Here is a 26,213-nt window from a genome sequence, read left to right on the forward strand (position 1 = left end):
GCAGTGGAAAAAACTAATTTCTTTCTTTTACAAGCATTTGAGTGCCTTATGACACCCAAGTCTCTTTGCTAGGAGCTGTGAGTAAACAAAGAAGAATAAGACAGAGTCCCCACAAACATAGCATTTATAGTGAGGATCGGTGAGTCTCAATTTCTAAACTCTGATTCCATAGGTCTGGAGTAGGTCCTACAGGTGGACATTCTGATGCAAGGAGTCAGCAGTCAAAATTCTGAGAACCATTTGTCTTTAATAATAAGAGACTACATAGTACATTCTACAATATGTCTACTATCTGCCTAATTAATTGATTTAGAATCCCTTCAACCTCCACCTATGGGATCTTTTAATTCTGAGTTAAGATCCAATTCAAATCTTTAATCAAAGGATTGAAATAAAAACCCTGAACCTTAAGTTCAGGTATCTCTACATGAAGTGCATATTTACTTTGATTATGTATTTTAGTTCTACTAACTGAACTTCTTTTCTTTCCTGTGGCTAAGCAGTTGCTTTGAGTCCCCGTGGACTTGGTTATAACAAGTCATCCACCTTGTTTTCAGAGTCCTGCAACTCTCATTAATTTCAAATTATTGTCCTATCTACACCGCCCCCTCCCCAGTTTTTTAAAGCTCAGCGCCTGTCCGATGATCGAGACCACTTTACCTGGTGCTAGACCACCCGGATGCAGACCACCTGCTGGCTTTGACCACATTTTCTTCTCCCAGACTATGCACAGCAATGACCTGCCGCCCACCCACCGAGCAGACACCTGTCAGCCTTCCCTGGATTTCTCTGACACTGTTTGCCTGTCCTCACTGCTACACATCACCTGCCATCAAAGTTCCTGGGTCATCTATTCCAGTGCTTCCCAAAATGTACAGAGCATCAGATCACCTGGAGAGATGCTTAAAAGTACAGATTCTTAGGCTTTAATTTTTGAGGCTACGATTCAACAAGTCTGGGGTGAAGTCCAGAGATCTGTAGCATTAAAGCTTCACATACCATTGAAGACACTTAAAAAATACATTTAAGCTGAGCTTTTAAGAAGCAATACAATTTTGTGTGACATACAAAGGGAGGACAATATAGCTTTAAGAAACAATGCAATCTAATCTGATGGTGAAAAAATATTGAGTATGTTTAAAGAAGATACTTTAAACAATGATTAGTTCATAGCAGTACTTAATAAATGATTTTGTCACCGTTAAAAGGAATCTAAACAACAAAACAAACAACCAAGTAAAATATGACCAAAGACACTGAAATACAGAACAGGCTGACAGGGTCCAGAGGGGAGAGGGGAGAGAATCACAGGGGAAAAGGGGAACGACTCACATGAACAAGTATAAAGGGCACATGGATGATAACTAAGGTGGGGGGAAATGGGAGGGAGGTGGGGAGCACTGTGGGGGCCAGGGATGGGAATATAAGACAGAAAACTGTACTTGAACAAAAATTAAATAAATAAAACAAAATGATAAATATACATAATATGTTTCAAGAAAAAAATAATAAATGATTTTGAATGAAATTTAATGCACTGAGTGAACAGTTTGGCTAGAGGCATCACCTATATGAAGAGAATTGGCAGAGGGACATAAGGATAGAAAGAAGCCAGACAGAAAGAAAGCTAGACAGAAGCCAGTCCCTCACTGATGGTGAATTCTGGGATGCATCTTATAGACAATGAGAACGAGTAAAATACTGGGAGTATTATGGGCCATCTCCTACATAGTGTGCCTTTCATGATCATCTCTATGCTTCAGATACCCAAATATTACACATCTGATTCTTATCCTTCAGATAATAAACTTCAACTACCAATATGGAAATGCTCTAAATTATATACTGGGGCCAATTTAATCAAAGTAAGTAGGTAGAAAAATGAGACTGATGGGCAGTCTAGATGAGTGTAGGTGACAAAGAATTTGGGGGTATTGTTACAAGAAGTAACAGAGGTCCGTTATGAAATCGGGCAGTCATGTTGGGGAAGGGGAAAACTGCAGAGCCATCCAGCAACTGAAGTGATAAGTTCTGATTATATGTAGGAGAGATAGGAAAAAAAAGTCACATAAATATGTGAGGCATGGTGTCCAGCTGATTATAAAGAACAGGTAGAGAAAAGTAACAAAGAGAAGGAGAATTCATGCAACATAAATCTCATTTTGAATATGTTTGGGGTTGATCTACTGACTTCATCCTCACTTGAAATTTTGTGTGTGAGAGAGAGAGAGGAAGAGAGAGAGAGGAGGTGTGTGTGCATGTGCAAGGCGGGGGTTGGGGAGAGGATGAAATGCAGAAAAATAGATTAAACTGATGAAGTGATATTCTAGAAGAGATAAGAGATTGAAACAAAAATGAGCGGCTAGATTCCTGAAAAGAAGAAGGCAATGACATTGTTGAAAGAGACTATCTGGGGAGTACAAATAAAGATACAGTTAAAATCTGAAAGAGGGCAAATCGATATCTTTAATATTATTAGTAAAATCAGTGATAACATCAAATATGAATGATACTGGGAACAGACTATGGTCAGAAGAAGAGCAGACTTTTCCTGTGGAAAACTGATGGAGTATAAACAAGAGATGTCTAAAAGATTGAGGAGCATCTTGGAAAATTAAAGGTGAAACATATAGCTAAACAAAGTAGAACAATTTCAGGTTTCTTTCCAGCACTATTTGTCAGCCAGGATCTGGTGACAACAAACTGTAGGGTCCTCTTAGAGTTGGGAATCTCCTGGGAGATGAGTCACAATGACATGGTTTGAGATCTAAGGAAAGGTGTTGTTGAAATACATCTATTCCAGCTGAACAGAGAGAGTAATGGAGTCTGAAGACCTGTTGCCGTGGAAGAATGAGAAGGAAAGAATGCTGATCAAGGCGCAGAAGTCCAGGAGGAGGTGTGGTGTCTGGAAGTTCTGTGCTTTATAGCCTCAGGGGTAGAAAGGTGACGTAAAACTGGGTGACGCTGATTTCAAAAAGGGGAAAGGTTAAAAGGTTTTTCTAAGATGAAGGCTCTGGATGTACCACAGGTAACTAATTATGGCAATATCCACAGTCTCCATCAGGGAGGACTTCCAAGGAGGGATGTTACCAGGAAGGAGTCGGGTTTTCATTTACATAAGCAGGTTTGATGTTGGAGACCATAGAGCATGAAGGAGATGACAACACAGAAGGGACCACTGTTAGGAAGAATTAACTTCTTTTTTTTTAATGAGAGTTCTTTGTGCACTGGGGCTTAGTAACTTGGATATTTTTATTCAAATGATATAAAAGACAAAGCCTGGCATCTAAAGAAGGAAATATGTGGCAGGTAGCTTCACACTGCAGCCACGGAATTCAGAGAAGCATCTAAAATTCCAAAAAGCCAACTAAGAAAAAAAGAGAGAGGTATGTAAAAGTTTACATGTTCATTCCTTATTTTAAATTATGAGAAAGCATAATTCATGAAGATTGGAGTCTGAATAACAAAAAAAATAGATATTTGTGGAAACACCATAAGGCATATTTTCTCTCTTTTTCCCCCTTTCAAACTCCCAAAGAGGGGTCAATGGACAATACACCTGGTGCTCTGTTCACTCACGAGGTAAAAAAGTATGTTTTACATGTTTAAATTATCTCTTCCATATCTTTAGACAAATATGCTATAAAGATTGTAAGAGATATTGACAAATGTATGACATAATTTATGAATAGTTACCCATTTCAGATTAGTTACCTACTTCAGGTAAATTACCTGTTTCAGACTAATTACCTGTTTCAGGTAGCGTGCTGATGTTGCATGTACTTTCGTCGCCTTCACCAGCTGCGGTTGAAGCTCTTATTTTAAAGACATATGAGGTATTGGAAAGAAGTTTCATGAAAGTATACACGTGATCTTGCGGAGAGACTTTAGTAGAATTTCTTTCAACTGTTATGAGATAATGTGTAATTATTCCATTCGCCTTTTTGGGTGGATCCCATTTCACTAACGTGGACTGCCAGCTAGTTGCCACACACTGTATGTTCTGTACAACATCTGGAACTTAAGAGAGAAATGCCTAAAGTTAAACTTTATACATGTGTTGTAGATAAATTATTTAATTATGTGACTGCCAGATAAAATCATGTACAGTAGTAGACACACAGAACAAAAATTGAACATTCCAACCTTTCCATTTGTGCTCAAAAAGTTCTTTATAAAAGAACTTTTATAAAGAACTAAAAGAGAATATTTACAGGACGAGTGGAACTTTTTGTTGTTCAGTTACAGTTGTCACACCTTCTCCCCATTTGTCTCCCCTGCCCCATACTCCCCACTCCCATGGTCAATGAATCAAATGGCAGTTCACCTATTTTGTTTGCTATCATATTCCTCATACAATACGAACCCATTCCCTTCATATTTTCTTAGGCCAAAGTAGCAATCACAACCTCAAATCCTCAGAGGCAACTGTATGGCTTCAAGTTCAGGCAGCTGCTCTTGAAAGGTGCTCTTTTTATCTCTTAATCAGAAAGGAGGAGTCCTAGCAATACGTTATTATGGAAACCTTTTGTGCAAAAGAAAGAAAGATGTAGGTGCCCCCCTGGTATGGCACATCTGGGCCTAACAGTACCAGCAAACATGGAACCAGTTTAGCGGGGGCGGGGGGGAGGGTTTGCTTTTATATTTAGATGGAAGAATCATGAAGACCTGATTCCTTAGCATGTTTTTTAAAAATCTCTGCAGGAAAGATTTAAATCAATCCCAATTTTTAATTCAGTCTCAGTTTTCCTAGAATGTCCCTAAATTCACTTGGAGTTGAGCCAGTTTCTCAGAGGTGCACTGTATCCGGTAAACCTGGCTAAAGAGCAATAAATGCCCCAGCCCACCAAAGTGACTGCAGACCGGAGAGATTGGTTGCTTCCCATGGAAAAGTCAAATTATCTAATGGTCCCTAATGTTAGCACAGTTTTTCCTATCACAGTCAAAAGAGGATGCTACAAGGAAAATGATCAATTGGTGGATTGCAAACAAGTGGTGAAAGGAACCAACTTGTTGTCATTATGTAAAATATAGTTATTGAAAGAACACTCAAATAAATTTTTACTTGCCCACACTTCTCTGCCCCCCCCAACCTAAATTTATATCTTTACATATTTATACCTTCCCTCCTCTGGAAGACAAAGGCATCAGAACTAAAAGAGAATATTTACAGGACGAGTGGAACTTTTTGTTGTTCAGTTACAGGTGTCACACCTTCTCCCCATTTGTCTCCCCTGCTCCGTACTCCCCACTCCCATGGTCAATCCCCCCACAATCTCCCCATTGTCCTATGAGTGGAATTTAAATTAAAGACAAGACAATTTCACAGCTGATCCAGGGCTCTGGCAATTAAATATTCTTAATTATTTTCAGAATACATATAAGAATTTTAAAAACACATAACAATATTTTCATAAAATAAGTTAACAAGAGATAGTTGACAACTTGCTTAAAGTTACTTTATAAAACTGAATTTTGCAAACATCTAGTTCGCTGACTCTGGAAAGCTAAAACCAACGAACTGACCAGCTCATATTTTAACATTGAAAGTTGAAAATCTTCTTTCTTTTTAAAAAAATTTTTACCATTCAGGGCATAAAATTCTGTGGTCCCAGGAATTAAGTAATTTTCATAGATATCTAAAGCCTATTTTGTTCCTCAGTTTAAAAGGAAAAAATGTGTGAATATATATACATATGAATGCACATCTATATGATAGCAGATGAAACCCAGTGTAGCTGTAAAACATTGAGGTTCGACTTCCCCTGGCCTGAACTACTAAGTAATCCTTTACCACATAAACTGAGAAAGGGAAGGTCTGTGCTCAGACCAGTGTCTCACCTGACTCCCGGGTGGTGAATTGGAGCACATCACTGAATTGGTTGCCGTTCCCCACCTTGGTGAAGGCAGATACGCTGACAGAGTAGGTGCTCACAGGCTCCAGTCCAATGAGCTGGGCCTCGGTTTGTAAGCCTGAAATATTCTGAAAAGCAGAGAAAACTTAGTCTCAGTGCATCATCAAAAATTTCTTCATAAATGGAAGACCTATTTTAACACAACAGTTATGTCTTCTATGTTTAACCTACGATTTGATAAGCATGGGTATTCTAAATTTAAAGAAATGTTAAAGTTTTTTGGTGGCATAGGGGATGCCCAGCTGATGACACAGGATGAACTGGACACTCTTTCAGCCATGAAGAGTCTCATTACTGCCGTTTTTTAAAATGCTAGATCACTTTGTTTTCATTTTGCCTCCCAGATTCTTACTTAGAATTGTATACTAATTGCTTTCTCTAAATCTTCCAAAATTAAAGTCCCCAACTTAAATCCAGCTTGTAAGTGGTGAGCAATACTTGATTTTTCTTAAATTCATCTAAATTCATTGTAAATACCCAGGAACATTCTACGTAAATAAACGTATTCATCATTGACTACATGCCAAGCACCAGGAACAGCAATGAAGGAAACAAAATCTCTGCTCCTGTGAAGATTAAACGATGAGTTTTCCCATACAACTCCTAAATTCCTATTTTTGGCAATCTTAGGAGGAAAAGGAAGAAAATGGCAGTTGCCCAGTAAAGAATATGCTTTCTCACAGAAAATTTTACCCTTAAGAATGAAGTCTTCATTCAAAGATAACCATCCTAACCAAGAGAGCAGTCAACATTAATCATATGTAAAGGAAAACCATCTCCTGTGTGGGATAACTTTAAGGATATTGCCAAAAATATAAACACTTTGACTTATTTCTTAAACATTTCAGTAGCAGAAATTAAGATTACTAACTCTTAGGGTACTTACAGTTAGGGCTACATTTTGAATTAATCTCTTCCAAGTCCTTGACATATACTAGGAACTCACTATATTACACTATTTCCTTTCAGTTTTTCACACTTACTATTTATAAAGCATACTGCTAGATAATCAGTATATTTAAAGACATACAAGACATGCTCCCTGTCATAAAGGAATTTTAATATTAAATAGAGAAATCTACAAACAATTGCTTACTGAGAAGAAAAGAAACAGAATGCAGGTGCATTTTGATTTTGGTTGGAAAGGGCTGGTACCCAGAGAAGTGACTGAACTCAAGACATTACAATGAAAGTGTGAGAGTGGATAGTAAACAGATTGACACAAGAAGAGTAGTAAGAAGGAGACATATGTGAGGAGTATTTCCAAATATCTTTCTACTGAATAAGCAATTTCAGTATGCATGAGTGACCTGAGTCACCCGCAAACCTGTCTTGTTGAGCTCCACGTGAGTCACCCTGGATTGACTGGGATGGCAGAAACATTTGGAGTGGGTGTGGAGTTATTCTGCCCCTATGCATCCATGTAAGATTTGAAAGAACAAAAGTTAAAAAGTAATAGAAAGTGACAGTGCTGTGGGATAGTGATGGATGAAGATGTAGAAAGAAAAATAGGAAAATACACTTGTAGAGAAAGAGAACTGGAGGGCGGGAACTACATAAGGTAAACTAGATGTTGAGAAAGAAAAAAGACGGCACATGAGTACACTTAAAGGAAGTAAAAAGAAAACAAAATTCAGAAAATCGATGAAAGAGAAAATAGATGTAAAAAGAGTAACTAAAAGTAGATTTTAAAGAAGAACTACATTCTCCACCCCAAAGTGATCTATCCAATACTTCAGAGTATAAAGATTGCTTCTGCTACTAGTGAAATATTAATGATAGTATTTTTATTGAGAAAAGAGAATGTGTAAAAATCTTAAAGTACAACATTTTCATATTCATGTAATGGCATGAAGTCATTTTATTCTTAGTGCTATTGCATTGCTAAATGGATTTTGTGTGCTTTTTATAAGTATGTATAGTAACAACAAGAGCTAGTGCATTTATCACATGCCAGGAAATGTTCAAGCTTTTCACAGATATTCCCTTATAATCCTTACTTTTTAAGGTATGCATCTTTATAACTCCCATTTTGCATTTGAAGACACTGAGTCATAAGCAATTAAGCAGCTTGTCTAATGCAGCACAGTAAGTCTTAAAGGCAGGGCTTGACCCAGATAATCTGATGCCAAAGCTCTTTATTAACCACTATGCCAATGGTGCCAATGATAGAGTTCACTGTTCTGAGAGCGGGGGGAGATCACACAGAGACACCCATGCTCTGATACACATCCATGATCATCCTACGAATGTGATAACACCAAGAAAATGGTCCCTTTTCCCATTTTGATATCTATTTCCTGTGACCCATATAGAAAAAGCAAATAAAAAGTGGGAACACGTTACGATTAGACCAGGGATAGTTATTAGAGGGCTACACACTTGTTGTCATTAATATAATTTCACACTTTGGGGAAAGAGATTCCACATTTACGAAGTAATAAATATAATTCAAATTCTACTCAGTCTTTTAGATTTTGAAGTAAGACCATGATTTCCAGAAAGAAAGCTATTGCTTCTTATGACATAACCTTAATCACAGCCTTTGATTTTTTACTATTCATTTGGCAAGCTACAGATGCTATGAAAATCATTTATCATTGGTACCAAATTGTAATATTCCCAATGTTGTTATTGCTAACAATGTTTATTTCAGATCTTTTTAGTTTTCTTGCTATAATTAAGAGTATTCCAGTGCTTCAACTTGCCTTTGGAAAAAAGAATACTTCCTTAAATAAATGCTATGAAGTATAACACATTTTGGCAATTAAATGTTACAAATCATAGAAGTATATCTGAAGCCCTTTGTTACATCGGTTCTTTGGGTGTTTTTCACTAATTCTGAAACCTAAAAATGGAGGAGGGGAGGGGTATTTAGTGTTGCAACTAATTAGTGCTAAGAGTAAAAGATAATGATACGTCTTAAAAGACCAATTAGTGTGGGATTGTACACTCTCTGGGAAAATTACCAGAAGTCCGGTAAAAACACACCCCTGAAAAGTTCAAAACCACCAACTTGGTACTTCTTTTAACAATGAATAGAAAGATATTACATTTAAGATAATAACAGGTTCTAGTCTAAAATGTTTTACTATATACTTTCCAGCATTCACAAAATTGTGCTATTATTTCTTAGAACACTGATATGTAGAGGTCAGAAATGCTAAGTAAATCATTTTACAAACTCGTCCGCTTCCGCATCTGGCACCTGTTTTCTGTGTTTTCCGTTAGCACCCTTGAATTGTGGGAAACAAAAATGGCTCCTTAAAAGATGGTCCTTGTTTAATTTAAAGCAGTCCATTTTCCCCCTGCATGTCAAAAGTTTTCATTCAATTTCTGAACTTTTGAAATAAGAACATACTGTCATAATCAACCTACCTTATAAAATACAGTATCAGTTTCATGTTCATGAATTTTTAAACTATACACTTTAACAATACCGCCTGGGACAGGACTGGGGCTCCAGTGCAGCCACACAGAGTCTGAAGTGTAGTTGATTAAAGTCAAATTTTGAGGAGGTGCTAAAGGCACTGCAGGAAAACACATTATAAAGCTTACATTCATAATTTTTCACATAAAAATATCATTGTGACTGTAGCTTCCTGAAGACACTAGGTTAAGAAGGATTTATAAAATGATCATATTTTAATTTCAGAAATAAATAGCATAAATAAGTATTATGTTTGTTGTACTGGAACTCAGCAGTTCCAAAGTAGCTCTAAACAGAACACTTAGTTCTGAAGCTCAAATGAAAAAAAAACAAAAGTTAAGCAAAGTAGATGAATAGTTGTAAACCTGCTACAAACAGACAATCAGATATCCTCCCATTTTCCGTGCTGCAACAGTGAATCATTTGAAAAAAAAAAAACAAATTCTGGCTTACCTGACTCATCTGTGTAAAAGAAAAGAATACTGGAAGGACCAAGTCCTTTTATAGTTCTCGCAGCAGCAAAAATACTATATAATGTAAATGGTGAAAGCTCTTCCAATATTATATAGTTATCAGAAGTACTGAAAGAATAATTTTCATTTGGTCCTTGTAAAGTTAAATCATAACTTATAATTGCACCATTTGGTTTTACTGGGGGATCCCATGATAAGAGAACTGAGGTAGAGGAAAGGTTTTTAAAAGTGTTGATTATTGGTGAAGTTTCTGGGACTATAAAAGAAAGAAAGAATATTAAATGAAACAAAAGTGAATTAGCATTAAAAAGAGGCTTTAATAATAATGGGGCTTCATTTTATTTAGCATATAATTATTCTAACTTTAAGAAACTTAGAGCTTCTTGTGTTTTTTGAAAAGCTAGTTACTTGAGAACAAACAATCTACATAATTGCAAGAATAATGTTTTCTATCACAAAGCAATATAAATTAAAAAAAAACACCACAATCTTAATTGCTTAAAAGGCAATGAAAGGATCCAGCCTACCATCTTCTTCAGTTTTGATGTGTAGCTGGGCAGTATGAGTATCAGAGAATCCCTTTTCTGTTGATGGAGTGATTTTTAATATATAATCAGTGTATTTTTCCAGATTATCAAAATACATGCTCGTCTCATATGTAACTAGAGGTGGTCTTACGTGGCGAGGAGTCTGCTGTGAGCTCAGAGAAACATAGTAGAAGACTACACCGTTTGGCTGAGAGGGTGGGTCCCAGCTTACATTTATGGCAGTTGACGAAATGGACTCGTAAGTCAGGTTTCCGACAGGCCCTTCAGGTACTATGACAGGTAATGTGCAAAATATAAAAATTATCAGTCACCCTAAGTAAATCTAAGCACATTCACAAACTGAGGATAATTGTTCAAATGGCATCTGTTACATCATCAGTTCTTAAATTATTTAAATGAAAATACAATAAACATCACCTAATACAAAATATCTTCTAAAAATATTTAAAACCATCCAAAGTAAACAATGTCATCTCAGGCATCTAATATGTGTGAGAATTGTTTTCTATAGTATTCTCTTGGCTTCCTTTTTTACAACATGGAGATTATAATGTGGATATATACGTATCTGTGTACATATATTTAAATATTGTAAAAATGTGTATTATCTATAAAATATTTTTAGCTTCTGTCTTCCAAATATTATGGTCATCTAGTACCTCCTACCTAGAACAGCACATAGAATATGTTTACCACTCACAGTGCTATAATAACTGATAAAAAGTTACAGGCTGGTAAAAATCTTGGTAGAAATCTGCATTCAAAGAATGCCTGAAATGATATTGACACATACTGTGTTCAAATGCCTTTGTTCAAGACTCTGCAAACACATATTTCCATATATTTTATTATATCTTATTCTGTTGGTCAACTTGTGAACTATTTAAAAGATTTCCAAACAAGGATAGCATTCACTCCTCATATGTATGTTGTCTGTCAACATAATCTTCAGATATTAAACATGGAATTTCACTTTCAGCAAAAGTATAGGCCAATGCTACTTCTCAGTAAAAGACTAATCTTTAAAAAATAAATGGACAAGGTGGGGTTGTCAGACTGGGTGAAGAAGGTAAAGGGATTAGGAAGTATAAATTTTTAGTTCTGAAATTGTCACAGGAATATAAAGTACAGCATAAGGAATATAGTCAAGCATACTGTAATAACTATGTGTGGTGCCAGATGGGTCCTGGAAATATTGAGGGGAACTCTTTGTTAAAGTATGTGATCATGTAACCAGTATCCTGTCCACCTGAAACTAATACAAAATAATATTAAAAATGGACAAAAGTAACAACCATAAGAAGAAATAAGCAATAATCCGTGTATCATTGCATTCTCAAAGCTAAAACCTAAAAAGCATCAGGAGTTTCAGTTGTTATAGTTTTCTGAATACGCAGCACAAACAAGATTCTGCAGAAGCCACACATGAGAAACTTCTGGGGTTAAAAAAAGATATCCTGGGTATGTTAGTCACAAATACAATAAGAACAAAGATGCTGGGTAGAGTCCTATGTGGTTTCAAAGACTGAAACAAAATAAGTTGCTAGAGGGGAAACAAATGCAGTTCCTAAGGCAAATGGGTAAACATATTAGCTATTAGAAAATCCATCCACACGAACAACAATGTTTTGCATTCCCATAACTGATGGCCGTGACATATCTTGAAGCAACAGCAGCAACACAATTTTCATGAATGGATGGTAGCAATTTGTATGAAGAGAAAAGGCTGTCATTATTTTAATAGTTTTATAACTATGTCAAATGCATTTTAAAACTTCTATAATGACTAGTTAAATGTGCCTAGATAAAAATATCGATTTTACTACCAATGCGTACAAATAGAAAAAGGTTGTGAAATAATTATAAAGTTTTAAATTAATCCTATTAAGATGTAATAAATACTTTTCATTTACATACTGTCTTGATCTGTGTATACTTGAACTATGTCACTGCTTTTATTCCCATTTCCAACTGAAGTACTTGCAGTTACCCAAAATGTATAGTAGCTGAATATTGCCAATTTATCTATTACTGCAGATACGGTCATATTGTCAAAGTCATTGGTTACTTCATGGAGTGTAAAATTCTGAAAAATAAACATATTGTTTTAATTGTTCAGAATATAGTTTTAGTATACATGAACATTTCAAAATAGTTATTCATGAATTGTTTGTCTCATTATTTGAATATGTTAATGTTTTAGGAAAATCAGCATAGAACATTTTATTGGAATAATTTAACTGGAAATACATGTGTACTAAAAGAGGAATAGATAGCAGCAGTTTCTACTACATACTCAACCGGCAGAGTGGCAAAGAGAAAAAGCCCCTAGCAATGGAGAAGGTCCAATGGCCAAGCTGAAAATGCTGCAACTGCACTCACACTGTTGGTTTTCTTCCAGAGGGTTCAAGTGTTCCAAACTTCTATATATTTTACAGAAGTTTGAGAATATCATATAAATTTAAATTTTTCCTCCTCTTAAAGATGAAGGAATTATGAAAGTGTTCACCTCTTTCTATTAACTCAACTGGATATAATTACTCATCTTAGTGAGTCGTTTCTTTGTGACAATCATGGGAAGAATGGGAGGGCAGTCATGTCCACTCTCTCATATGCAGAGTAAGAGAAATTTTATAATTTTCTGGCCTGACTCCTAGTTATATTTGCCCCAAGGCATTTTTAAATTATTAGAAAATTAATGCATTCATTTTCTCTCTGAGTAAATATTAAACCCGAAACACAGTCAAATAAAATAAATTTTAAAATAAAGGAAAATAGACTTTTAACAAAAAACATTTGACAATTAGTGGGAATAACTTTATAATAATGTCCATTTACACTGAGAAATCTAAATCATTCCAATCAGCACAAAGCCCTCAGAGTTCTGTAAACGTGCGTTCAATCCTGGCAGGTAACTCTGGAAAATCATCTAATCTCAAAGCTTCTCTTTCCTCCACTGTAAAGTGGGAATGATCATTGATACTTCACAGAGAACTTTTGAGGATTAGATGACACAAAACACAAACAGCTATTAAGACCATGTCTGGCACATAATAAACCAATAAATGATAATTAGTTAATTTATTTTTTTTCTTTTTGTTTAAAAGATTTTATTTGTTTACCTTTAGAGGGGAAGGGAAGGAGAGAGGGAGAGAAATATCAATGTATGGTTGCCTCTCCTGCATTCCCTGCCGGAAACTGGCCTGCAACCCAGGCACGTGCCCTGACTGGGAATCGAACCTCAATCCTTTGCTTTGCAGGCCCACGCTCAATCCACCGAGCTACACCAGCCAGGGGCTGATAATTAGTTAATTTAAATTAATAACATCGAGTGATCAATTTGATTAAAATTTATAGTTAGGATGGTTCTACAGTGTATCAAGATAAATTAGCAAGTTTTTGTGGTTCCTTTGCCAATACAGTGGGGGTGAGGGTAGTAAAAGATCAATTTCAATTTTGTGGTGACTTACTTAGGAGTAGACAAGTTATAATAACATAACAATCTCACACAAAATATGACCTGTGAACCTTACTATCTTCCAATATATCTATGTTACATATAGAATAACAAATACATAAAGTATTACATAAAATATTAATATAGCTTTTGGGTATAGCTTCTAATCTTTCTTTGTTATAGAATTTACTCTGATTCCTTATGACCTTGATGGCAATTAGTTAACAAATTATTTTGAATCAGCCAGAAATCGTTCATGCTGAGTGTGCGTGGACATGCATAGACACGTAATAAACTTAGAATTAGGTCAGTTATGTAGATGATTTCATTTGTCTGTTTATTTTTAGAAAACACATCTTGTGCTTGTGGTTCAAATGATCTAATTAAGGTTTACTCTTTTACGTATACAAATGCAGTCAGAGGTATTTAGTAAAAACTTTTCAAATTGGATAAATCATCCAGTATTTATTTTGCACATTCCACTATAATGAGACTATGTCAGGCACACTGAGGAGACGTGGCATTAAGTGGTAACAACTAAAATGTCTAAGTGTCAATAGACTAACAAAACGCAAGGTGCAAAAAGTGCAGGAAGAGCAGGATGGATTGCCAAGTAGTAGTATAGAGATTAAATTCTCCAGAATAAGAAGGAATGATCACTCCAAACTCAAGTGCTCCAAAATTACCACTAAGTACTGAAAGTAAGGTTGGTCTATTACAATAACTCATGTTCTCTCAATTAAAATACTTATTGAGCATTAAAGCTATGTATAGTACAGTACCAGAGGACTTCAGGAGATGGAAAGATAAGTGTCACATGACCCTTTTCTTCAAGGTGTTTGCAAGGGCGCAAGGGAGCCTAAAACAAGTGTAAGATACCGGGAATAGGAAGCCACATACGGTGTGCCAGGTGTGAGGTATCCTACAGTACAAAGTTCAGCGGGAAGGAGAGGAAAGGAAGAGGGAAGAAAAAGTTATGCACTTATTCCTCTATGTAATTTTGATTTTGAGGAATCATTCTACTCTACCAATCCAAAATAGAAAATTAGGTAGTGAAGATTTTGATGCTATATTTATCATTAACTTTAGAAATAAATTAAAGCACAGATGAACTTCAAGCAGTATGAGAAATATTTTAACACCATTAGCCTGTGTGTTCTTGCAGCTGTCACACTTAAAAGCACTCTTAAAACTACTAAATAAAAGAATATACTTTCTAAGATAGATAAATGGCAAATGGGATCATAGTATATGCCCAGGTTTGAATAAGTAGGTTCATAAGATTATGTTGAAAGAAGAGTTAGATGTTTACAGTTGATTATTTAGACATTATCTGGACAAAGAGAACCAAAATAGAATCGTGTATAAGCCATAGTAAATAGTATAGAAGCAAAAGCTTTGCCAAGATTCAGAACTACTGATACCACTTTGCAAAACTTTTGTTAACTGCATGGTAGAAGAAACACCTGCAATTCCAATAACCTCTATGACATAATGACATTGGTAAATGCATAAACAACACAATAGTTAGATAATGATAGTAAATTGTATATTAATCCCCATATCTCTTCCCCAATTACAGTAGAACAAAAAGGCAAAATGAAAATTGCTGGATGCATAGATTAGGGGGAAATCCTCCCTTCTTATAGGGCTTGCACTCTTAAAGGGCTTTGAACAGAATGTAAAACCCAAAGTGACTTCTGGACTTTCTTTCTTCACTGCTAGGGTAGTCCCCAGACAGCTTGCAAACTTCTGCTTTGACCCTATTCGTTAGTGCAGAGGTCCCCAACTCCTGAGCCAGTACTAGTCTGTGGCCTGTTAGACCTGGTCGCACAGCTGGAGGTGAGTGGCAAGCAAGCCAGGGAAGCTTCACCTGTATGTATCTCACCCTATCACTTGCATTCCTGCCTAAGCTCTGTTTCCTGTCAGATAAGTACGGCATTAGATTCTCATAGGATCCCTATGGTGAATGCAGATGCATGGGGTCTAGGTTGCTCACTCCTTCGGAGAATCTAATGCCTGATGGTCTGAGGTGGAGCTGAGCAGGTGATGCGAGTGCCGGGGGGCGGCTGCACATACAGATTATCGTGAGCAGAGAGGTGTGGCTGCCCAGAGACCACGATGAATCAGGTGCTTCCAGACTCGTATCAAAACCCCATAGTGAGTGACCAGTGACAATTAAGCGGCATCAGGTAGCAGATCATCAAGCTACACAGTCTGTGGAGAACTTGTCATCCATGAAACCAGTCCCTCGTGTCAGAAAGGTTGGGGGCCCCTGCATTAGTGCAAACTGTACTACAGATGCATCGTAACAAATCATACTTTAGTCCCAGAGACTGCCGCTCACAAAGGACTCATCCAAGGAGCAACCCAGTTGTCAGTCAAAGAGAATCAGGCAACTTGGAGTGACTAAGACTTATCTCTATTCTCCTGCTCAAAAAGATACAAAGAAATGAGAATGACCAGAGTCATAATCAATAATACAGCCAGTAGTTTCTATCAGTTAGTTACAGTATTTTTTTCTAAATTAGCATTTTCCATTTGTAGTCCAGCATTCCCTATTCCTGATCCAGTCATGACAATTCCAATTTTATCATTCATATACATATACATACATATATACATACATATATATATATTCTGTATATATAGTTTTCCAAAACTATATGTATATATAAGCTATATACACACACACATATATAGTCTGTTCAGAAAAGCCCAGGCATTGTTAATATAATGAGAACAGTGGCATGCATGACATTACGTAACCTGGCAGCCAAAGAGAGGGAACAATGATGCCTTCACTGTACTAGTCCGTGGCGGCAGTAGATGCCATTGAGTGAGCATGTGTACTGTGTGGCCAACACATTCAAAATGACTGAGTGAACAGAACAATGAACCCACATCAAATTTTCCATTAAGCTAGAACATTCCTCTGCAGAAACTACTTGGATGACTCAGAAGGCCACAGCTATTATCGACTGGTGATTGGTAGCTTCATCATAACAACATGCCCACTCATGTATCATGTCTCGTGCGGTTTTTTGGTGAAACATCAAATCACCCAGGTGACTCATCCCCGCTACAGCCAATATTTGGTGCCCTGTGACTTCCAGCTTTTCCCAAAACTAAAATCACCTTTGACAGGGAGGAGATTTCAGACTATCAATGAGATTCAGGAAAATACAATGGGGCAGCTTATGGTNGATGCCTTCACTGTACTAGTCCGTGGCGGAAGTAGATGCCATTGAGTGAGCATGTGTACTGTGTGGCCAACACATTCAAAATGACTGAGTGAACAGAACAATGAACCCACATCAAATTTTCCATTAAGCTAGAACATTCCTCTGCAGAAACTACTTGGATGACTCAGAAGGCCACAGCTATTAGCGACTGGTGATTGGTAGCTTCATCATAACAACATGCCCACTCATGTATCATGTCTCGTGCGGTTTTTTGGTGAAACATCAAATCACCCAGGTGACTCGTCCCCACTACAGCCAATATTTGGTGCCCTGTGACTTCCAGCTTTTCCCAAAACTAAAATCACCTTTGAAAGGGAGGAGATTTCAGACTATCAATGAGACTCAGGAAAATACAATGGGGCAGCTTATGGTGACTGGGAGAACTGTGTGAGGTCCCAAGGTGCCTACTTGGAAGGGGACTGAGACGTGATTGTCCTTTGTACAATGTTTCTTGTATCTTCTTCAATAAATGTCTCTGTTTGTCACACTATATGGCTGGACACTTTCTGGACAGACTATATGTATGTATATATGCATATATATATATACAAAGTTCTGTGAAACATTACATTCAGAGAAATCGAGAAATTCTGCTGAAAAAATATATTTCTCTAAACAAACTTCATTTTAGCTATTTTTATAACTACTATCATTTATATATCAGAAAGTGTCTATCTTCAAACTATGTGACCCTAGTACCTTGCATACTTCAAGTTAGGCACATTCCTAGTTTTCATTATCTCTGATAAATAATAATAGTAATAATAGTGGTAACCCTTCCTGCTAACAGTTGAACACATTCTTATAAAAATGAAGAGAAACACACAAACGCATCCAAACATGAAAAGTAGTTATATTGTATACAAACAAAACAAATATTTTTCTGAGACATGACTGAGGGTGAATGAAATCACCATCTCTTTAGAAAACACTTCTTGGAGGAGTGAAGCGCAGGGCCATATTTAGGTGGAGAATTTTAAATAGGCAACAGCTTGGTTGTCGGTAATGGCTTTGATGCTGACACAGAAATGGGGGTGTGCATGCACACACGCAGAGAGAGATGAAGACACAGGAACGTATCTGACACTCTCTACCACATTTTTCTGTGTCCACAGAAGTTGTGCAAAATGTCTATGTATAATTATTAATGTAAGATAAATGATTTTTTTCTACCAAACTCAACCTATATCATCAACAAAACAAAAGGATATAAAGAACTGGGAGAAAACTCAGATCTTACCTGCACAAAAGTACCTGAAGTATTTCTGTAATAAATTGAGTAATATTGTATAATCCCATTAGGTTTTGAAGGTGGTGTCCAAAAGAGAATTATTGATGAAGAACTGATATTTGCATAATGAACATCTTTGGGAGGATCACTTGGTGCTATAAAAAAAAATGGACAAAAAACTGAACTTGTGGTTCTCAATAACATCTGTAATGTTCTAAATTTTACCTGCCTTTGGTAAGTGACAATCTTTTTTAAAAAACTTAAATTGGAATAACATCTAATTACAAATCGTTAACGATATCCATATGGCTCTTCGGGCAATCTCTCTAACACCACAGCAATATCTAAGCAGAGGAAAGATGTATTTCTTACTAATAAAACACTATCCTAGCTCTAAAAACATGCCTACTGCCCTTGGGTTTAAGACCATTATAACAGGTTTCCAATATAGAATATACAATATGCAATTCTAAATTAGACGTTTAATATCAAATAATAGAAGCAAGTCAGAGAGCTGATTTCCTGCATTTTATTTTGTTTCATTTAACACATAAAATGCTTACTATGTGTCCAGTTCTGTGCTGGGTGCATTTACAAATTTAAACACATTTAATCCTCAGAGAACCTTGTTAAGTAGATACTATATTGTTTCCCTAACACAGACAGGAAATTGAGGCACAGACAGATCAACTAACTTTATGAACATCACACAGAAAGTTACCAAAGAGCAATTTTGCATCCCACCGACGACCAATATTAGGCTTACTAATACATTTTTCATATTTAACACTTATTTTATCTGGGTAGGATATTCTTTTACTCGGCCTATGTGGATAAAAACTCACCCCCCTCAGGTGTTCGAAAGTTGATAATATTGCTTCTTGTTTTCCCATCACCAAGTCTGGTGCTAGCAGTTACATAGGTACTGTATTCAACATTGTAGTCCAAATTTGAAAGCTCTAACGATGTTTCAGTTACATTAATAGTTTTTAATGATGACCTATCCCTGAGAGAGAAAAGGAGATTGCCTGTATAACTGACTTTTAAATTGAATGTTACATATACATTTTGAGAAGTACATTAAAAATAAATGTGTATGCACAGAAATTTATTGATCCCAACTAATAAGATAAAAATACCACTTACCCTAAATGCTAAAAAAGAATTTCAGAACAACTCAATAAGTACATTTCTTTGGTTTTCAAGTATATTCAGTAATTCCACCAAGTGTTAATAAGGTATGTACATATTACAGTTTGCCTGGACTGACTTTAATAAATCTCTAGGAACACTGTCTATTTAAAATGATCTGCATTTATTTTCATACCAGTGTTTTATTTGTTCAAATATTTGTTTTTTTAAGTGTGTACAAAATCTTATTTTTACTATATATTTATCAAACTAACTTTTCTTCTATTGTATAAAAGTAACATCTACTTCAAACAAATTCAAACAAATAAATAGTAAATGTCTGAACAGTAGCATCTAAAATAGTAAGCCTGTGGGTTATCATGTATTTAATGAGAAACAGGACTGACAATAATATATGTGTAACATAGGGAAAAAATTGAGCTCACATCTCCCACTCAATTAAAATCTTAAAAGTATTTGAAGTGTCAGTCAAGAAAAGAAAATAAATACCAACTCAATATTCTTCAAGTAAATAGCAAAATCCCAGGAGAAGAGGATAAAGCCTAAAGAACAAAATATTGCTAAGTAATAAAGAAAACTACAATTATTTTACTTCAGTTATATTAGGCTTCATAGTTTTAAATGAGCTATAAATTAAAACGTAATTAAAGAATTAACATGGACAGAGAGATACTGAAAAACTGCATTTTCAAAGAAAATTTAGATTTTAAGAGCAATAAAATTAATTATTAAAAATTTTATGTAAGTAAATATGACCATTATTACTGGGGAAAAAAGTGATCTCTTATAATGTCATTTTTTCTTCTTTAGAAACACAAAATTTCCAAGATATAAATTGATATTCCCTCTGAAGACAAAATGTTCTTGTTTACTATTAAAATATTTGAATTATTTTTTTCTTTAATCCTCACCAGAGGATATGTTTAACTGATTTTAGAGAAAGGGGAAGAGAGAGAGAGAGAAACACTGATGTGAGAGAGAAACATTGATTGGTTGCCTCCCATTTGTGCCCTGACTGAGGATCGAACCTGCAACCATTTGGTGCACAGGACAATGCTCCCACCAACTGAGTGACCTGGCCAGGCTGAAATTTGAATTCTTGAATAATTAAAAGGAATAATAGATTTTAGGTGAATTAAGTATATCCACAATGATAGTCGTGGTTTCACCATAATGAAAGCATCATTTGCCTCCAAAAGTGAGTATGGTTATCTGAAAAATAGTTGAAAAGCTTACCACAGAGAGAAGAATATAGATTCAGAGTATGCTAGTAGAGATAGGCAGGATAGGCCTGGCTACTCAGCAATCTGAAACAGTTTGATCAAATATCCTTTTTCAGAAGCAGTAGGAAGAGCTTTCCTGGACTTCACTGACACAGAGACAGTCCTTTCAAACTCAGTACTGTAGCTATTGGTCTCAGACAAAGAGGCCTTGGCAAAGAAACTTTGCCCAATTCCAAAATCCCGTCATCAGAACACTACAAAATAGCCAACTCAATTCAGATCTTTAAAGCTGTGAAATGAACTAAAGTAATCTAATTAACTGCTTATCTATTTTTTTCTAAATCCTTATCCAGAATTATTTTTCAGTGCTGTCAGCTGTCTTGCATCACCTTCTTGCCCTGATCACTACAGCAACATACTGCAGGTAAGTATCTACCTTCAAGAAGAAAAACCCTGAGTATGTTCCATGGAAGGTGTAGAATCAAGGCAATTACCTGGGAAATTCAGATAAAAAAAAAACAGAACTTGTCTTACCTATCTGAACATTTCAGTAAAAATAAAATAGTATTTATAAATACTCTAACTAACAAACTCATTAATCCTCAGTTACCATAGATAAATATAGTCTCTACATTTATCGTGACTTACCTCCAGAGAAAAAAGCGTTAACAAAATTTTTCAGATACTAATATGTCTTTTCTGTGTGGAGTTTATTTGTTTTTCTTTTGGAGCTTTAGGATTGTGGCCAGTATTTTAATGACAGGCGGAAAAATATCTGAACATAAATGAATTCCAATTAAAATGTCAACTTCTGATGCAAGTTAGTATCTTTTGTATAATAGCCAGTTTCCAGTAAAAATGAGAACTGAGGAACACAGAAAGGAGAGTCGTGATGTTGTCCCTGAGGATCTGGCTCCATCCTCCTTGTTCATGTGCTGTTGCCAGACTGGAGGAAACACACATGCACCTCTGGGCTGGGGCCTCTGTGCGCCCTGCGTTGTCTGAGGAGCCGTTCCAGCGAGCAGTGCTGAGGTTCAGAGGGGGCACTCGCGCCCATGCACAGAAGCCCCATTTTGACCCAGCTATCATCAGTTGTTACATTGGGTTTAGCTGGTTTAGTTTAAAAATCTGTTTTGGTCTTATTAGTTTAAAAATATTATAATAGGATTATTATGTATTTTATTTTAGGGTTTTATTTCCACTATAAGAGTCTATGTTCTTCTGTATCTTGATTATTTTTTCTCTTACCATACAAATAATGACCTATATAATCATTTTTGTAGTTGCCTAACTTGAATGCATCATAGGCATTTAGCCATTCTTTAAATCAATATTTAGGTTATTTCTCTCTTTTTCTTTAGTTATTACTAACAATGATGCAGTAATCATTCTTCCACAAATATCTTCTCATAATAATAATTTCATTTCTGGAGGCTAATTCCCAGTAGTGTGATTATTAAATCAAATGGTTTGGATTTTTATTATTTGAATGATTACTATTCCAAAATAATTTCTCTTCCAAATTACAACTTATTATAATTTAGAATCACAACAATGCTGTGTGGAAGTACACATTTCGGCAAGCTCTCACTGTTAGTCTGGATATTAATCTTTTTAAATTTCTGCAAGTTTAATTGACAAAAAGAAATCTGTAATTTGCACATCTCAGACCATGAGTGAGACACAATGCCTTCTCACATGTTTATTGGTCATTCATGGTCCATTTTTAATAACTTACATTTTTTCTCTATTTTATTTAGTCTTTTAAGTGGCAAACGACATATGTTGGAGTTAGGGAGGCACTGTTCTTATGGATAGCACTCCAAGGAGAGATACCTTCTCCACCTCCTCCGATATTAGCAGTGACAGATATGCAAAAATATTCAGCAAAATTCAACAAAAATTTACTGAGTATCTACTTTGTATCAGGAACTATGTTAGACATGATTATGAGTTAAGGTATGGTGTCTATCCACAAAAAAGAAAAACAAAGCAGAAAATAATTATAAAGCAATTCATTAATAACCATGTGATCTCCTTAAAGGTGACAACAATAAATGCCCCCACCCTAGTGCCTAAAAGCTTTCTTCACACATACAAAAATTAGTTGTGACCAATGAGTAGAAAAGGAAAATAAAGCAACAGGCCCTAAAGATGCAAGAAATTGTTTAGTAGAGAGCTAGTTTATAAGATTTGAGAGTAGAATAGAGAGTTGAGTGAGGTGGGAAGAGGTGGATGGGAGGTCTACCTGAGAAAGCAGGTCTAACTCTCACATATCCAAAGTCACAAACTGTGTAGAAATGGAAGGAATATAAATGTCATACAATATCTAACCTCTAAAATAGATAACTTCCAACATCAGCCAGACCTCTTGACCAGTGCAAATTTTCAAACTGAGAAAAAAATTGAGGAAAGTCTTGAGTGCAGTTACTTTAATGATTTAATTTTAGGACCTTATTACAACATATTTAAAACTATTTAGAATTTGAACAATCAGAAGTATTCAAATTACTCTGAAATTATTCAGAAAAAATACAGTAATTTTTATGGCATAAAGGAAATTCCAAAGCATAAGAGCAGTTTCTTTGCTCTTCTTTACCAAGGCATTTGCTCAACTTGTATCACTTCAAAACCATGCCAAGCAGCAATTGCCGGTGAAGGAGTCATGCATACATAAACCCCACAAGAGGACTTAAATTTTCCCTAAGTATGAACATGAATCAAGTTTGAGATCATGGAAAAGTCAAGGTCTTCATTCTAAACTACATCATTTTATATTTTCTTTCCTGGGAGAAATCTAATCTGGTGATATATCCATTATGTAAATGTTCTAGATAAATCCCTTCACTCACTAAATTTCACTCCCTTAAAATAAAAAAATTCAGCATCCAATTACTTGATTTTTACTAACTCATTCTCTCCCTGATATTTTCCCACTACAAAGAAACCACTCTTCTACATTACACTTTAGACTACTTTCTCTCAACAGTGGGGCAGTATCAGCCCCAAACTAGCAAGGCATAAATAGTAGTCCATTCCATGAAGCTTTTCTAGAATCTCAGAGATAGTCTGAGTCGACTCCTGGTATTCAATTGTTGCTATTGCTCTTACTGTCATCGTTTGGTTAGATGGTTGACTTGGTTTAATTCTGCTTCCTATGTTTGTCTTTAGCAGAAAAAAACATATTTTTAAGACTAGAGGAAGAATTCAGTACAGAGAATGGGGCTGAAGCTGAGGAAGAATGCACTTATAAACCAGAGTCTTGGGGAAGACACATGTAATTACGGTCCAGAAGGCAGAAGGAGGGATTGTGCTTGAGTTGGAGGAGAAACATTTCATCCTCTGACGGTGGAAAAAATCCCTCAGACCAAAATAATAAATTTGGGTTTTTATTCCAAGAGTAACAAAAAGTTCTTGGAATGTTTCCTGTGGGGGTATGAACTTTGGGTGTATGGTTAAAATAAATCTTCAAATCCCATGCAATACAACAATTAACTCCCTCCCCTCTAATTTATGGAGTGACTGGCCCACCCACCTCTTCAGCCTCACCTCTTCCCATTTCCTCCTGTGCTATTTATTATACATACTCAAGACACATGCCCACCGTGCTGTTGTCCTGGCCAAGTGTCTTGCTGTTAACCACGTCTAATGAAATTATTTGAGCTCTTACATGCAATTAGTATACCTCTGGACTTTCAGCTGCAGGTGTCGATAAATTCCCATTTTTGCTTCAGTCAATTCAGGTTGGATCCAGTCAACTAAAAGAATCTTGACTGGTAACTATTCCTATTCTTTTAACCATTTCTCATAAGCATTGATCCTGTGTATTTTCCCCATCTTCATCACTCCTCCTGAACAAGCTTTATTTCATCCATATACTATTTAAACAGTGTGGACCAGGGATCTAACTGGTTTACACATGAAAGTCTAATTTTTCTCTCATAACGAATACATTCCATCAACGAATGCAGATCAATATCAAGCCAGTGATTTTTTCAGTGGGAATAACCCATAGTAGAATAACCCACTGGGTTATTTACTAATAACCCAATTTAATAAACTTAATTTATTTTTATTCTTAAGTCTTTATTGTAAATGCTTTCATCAAACTAATATTTCCCAAATTCTGTAAGCACACTACTGCATTTTCATAACAAAGACAAATTATAAATTTATTCCTAGTGATGTGAGAAAAGCAATGTTTGGGAGTAAGACAGATTAAAGTTTGATTCTGATGCTGTCATCTGCTAGCTTGCAAACTTAAGTCACTCTTTACTCTCATCAAGACTTGATTTCTGTAACTATAAAATGAGGACCATAGTCTTCTCCATATGGTACTATTGTGAAAATAAATAAGAAAATATATGTGAGAAACCAAACACATTTGTCCCAAAATGATAACGACTCTACTCTCCCTCTTGAGCCCATTGTTCCCCAAATCTATAATGCAAAGAAATCACAAATTCTCCCAGCTTTGTTCACTTCACAAAAGACCTGAAGAAATCCCTTAAATCTAGGGTTTAAGCACTTGAGTTCCAGACAGGCAAAATAAATGACTACAAACATTGGGTTTGAAACAAGTTGTGGGAAAAACCATGGTAAACCACAAAACCAAAGCTCCATCTACAGACAGCCTCCATTCAACGCCAGGTGATCTTATCATGGGAAATGTGGAAGAAGTGTGTCGATTTTTCTAAGAAACAAAGGAACCCGCAGTTTTACCAAGAATCTACTCGTTTTAAAATATTTTTTATTTATTTATTTTTTCCAAGAAAGCAAGAGAAACAGTTTATCGTTCCACTTATTTATGCATTTATTGGTTGATTCTTGTAGGTACCCTGACTAGGGATCAAACCTGCATCTTTGGTGCATCAGGATGATGTTCTAACCAGCTCAGCTACCTGGCCAGGGCCCTACTCATTTTTAAATGCTGTTGGATTTTTGTTTAGAATTTATTGACAGTTTTCAGGTTCAGCAAAGGTTAGGTGGTCAACATACAGCCTGTTTGTCACCTTGACATTTGAGCTTCATCCAAGTCATTCATTAAAATAACTACCAAAAATTAGCCCTGGCTGGTGTAGCTCAGTGGACTGAGCACAGGCCTGTGAACCAAAGGGTTGCTGGTTCAGTTCCCATTCAGGGCACATGCTTGGGTTTTGGGCCAGGTCCCCAGTTGGAGACACAGGAAGGGTAATCACACATTGATGTTTCTCTCCCTCCCTTTCTTCCTCCCTTTCCCTCTCTTTAAAAATTAATTAATTAATTAACTACCAAAATTAAAATATTTTAATTAAAAATGTACAAAAAAGGTACAGCATGATTTTATAAATTTTTAAATTTGTGTATATGTATTTTCCCCATGTATTCTGTAACTTGTCTTTTTTATCATTGTCTTGATGTTTACCAAGTCTGATACCTGTAGTTCAAATTGATCCATTTTAACTGCTTTATAGTAGCCCACTGAATGATTATTTTTCATTTTTTATTAACTAATCTACTGTGGTTGGTAATTTATATAGTGTTGCGGTTGTGATACACT

At 35.9% G+C, this 26,213-nt stretch overlaps 1 protein-coding gene across 1 annotated transcript in view; it reads right to left on the bottom strand.

Annotated features, from left to right (window-relative positions):
• PTPRQ (protein tyrosine phosphatase receptor type Q) overlaps positions 1-26,213 on the bottom strand; it is a 261,122-nt gene that overhangs the window by 121,925 nt on the left and 112,984 nt on the right. The window contains exons 36-43 of the mRNA XM_037042809.1: positions 19,145-19,305; positions 18,309-18,454; positions 12,284-12,452; positions 10,346-10,636; positions 9,799-10,074; positions 9,294-9,445; positions 5,842-5,983; positions 3,751-4,020 (exon numbers count right to left, since the gene is read on the bottom strand). Coding sequence (XP_036898704.1) covers positions 3,751-4,020; positions 5,842-5,983; positions 9,294-9,445; positions 9,799-10,074; positions 10,346-10,636; positions 12,284-12,452; positions 18,309-18,454; positions 19,145-19,305 — 1,607 coding nt within the window. The remainder of the gene's footprint in view (positions 1-3,750; positions 4,021-5,841; positions 5,984-9,293; positions 9,446-9,798; positions 10,075-10,345; positions 10,637-12,283; positions 12,453-18,308; positions 18,455-19,144; positions 19,306-26,213) is intronic.

The sequence above is a fragment of the Sturnira hondurensis genome, unplaced genomic scaffold (genome assembly GCF_014824575.4).
Source record: "Sturnira hondurensis isolate 20B ecotype Veracruz unplaced genomic scaffold, ASM1482457v3 Scaffold0003801, whole genome shotgun sequence".
Taxonomy (NCBI): Eukaryota; Metazoa; Chordata; class Mammalia; order Chiroptera; family Phyllostomidae; genus Sturnira; species Sturnira hondurensis.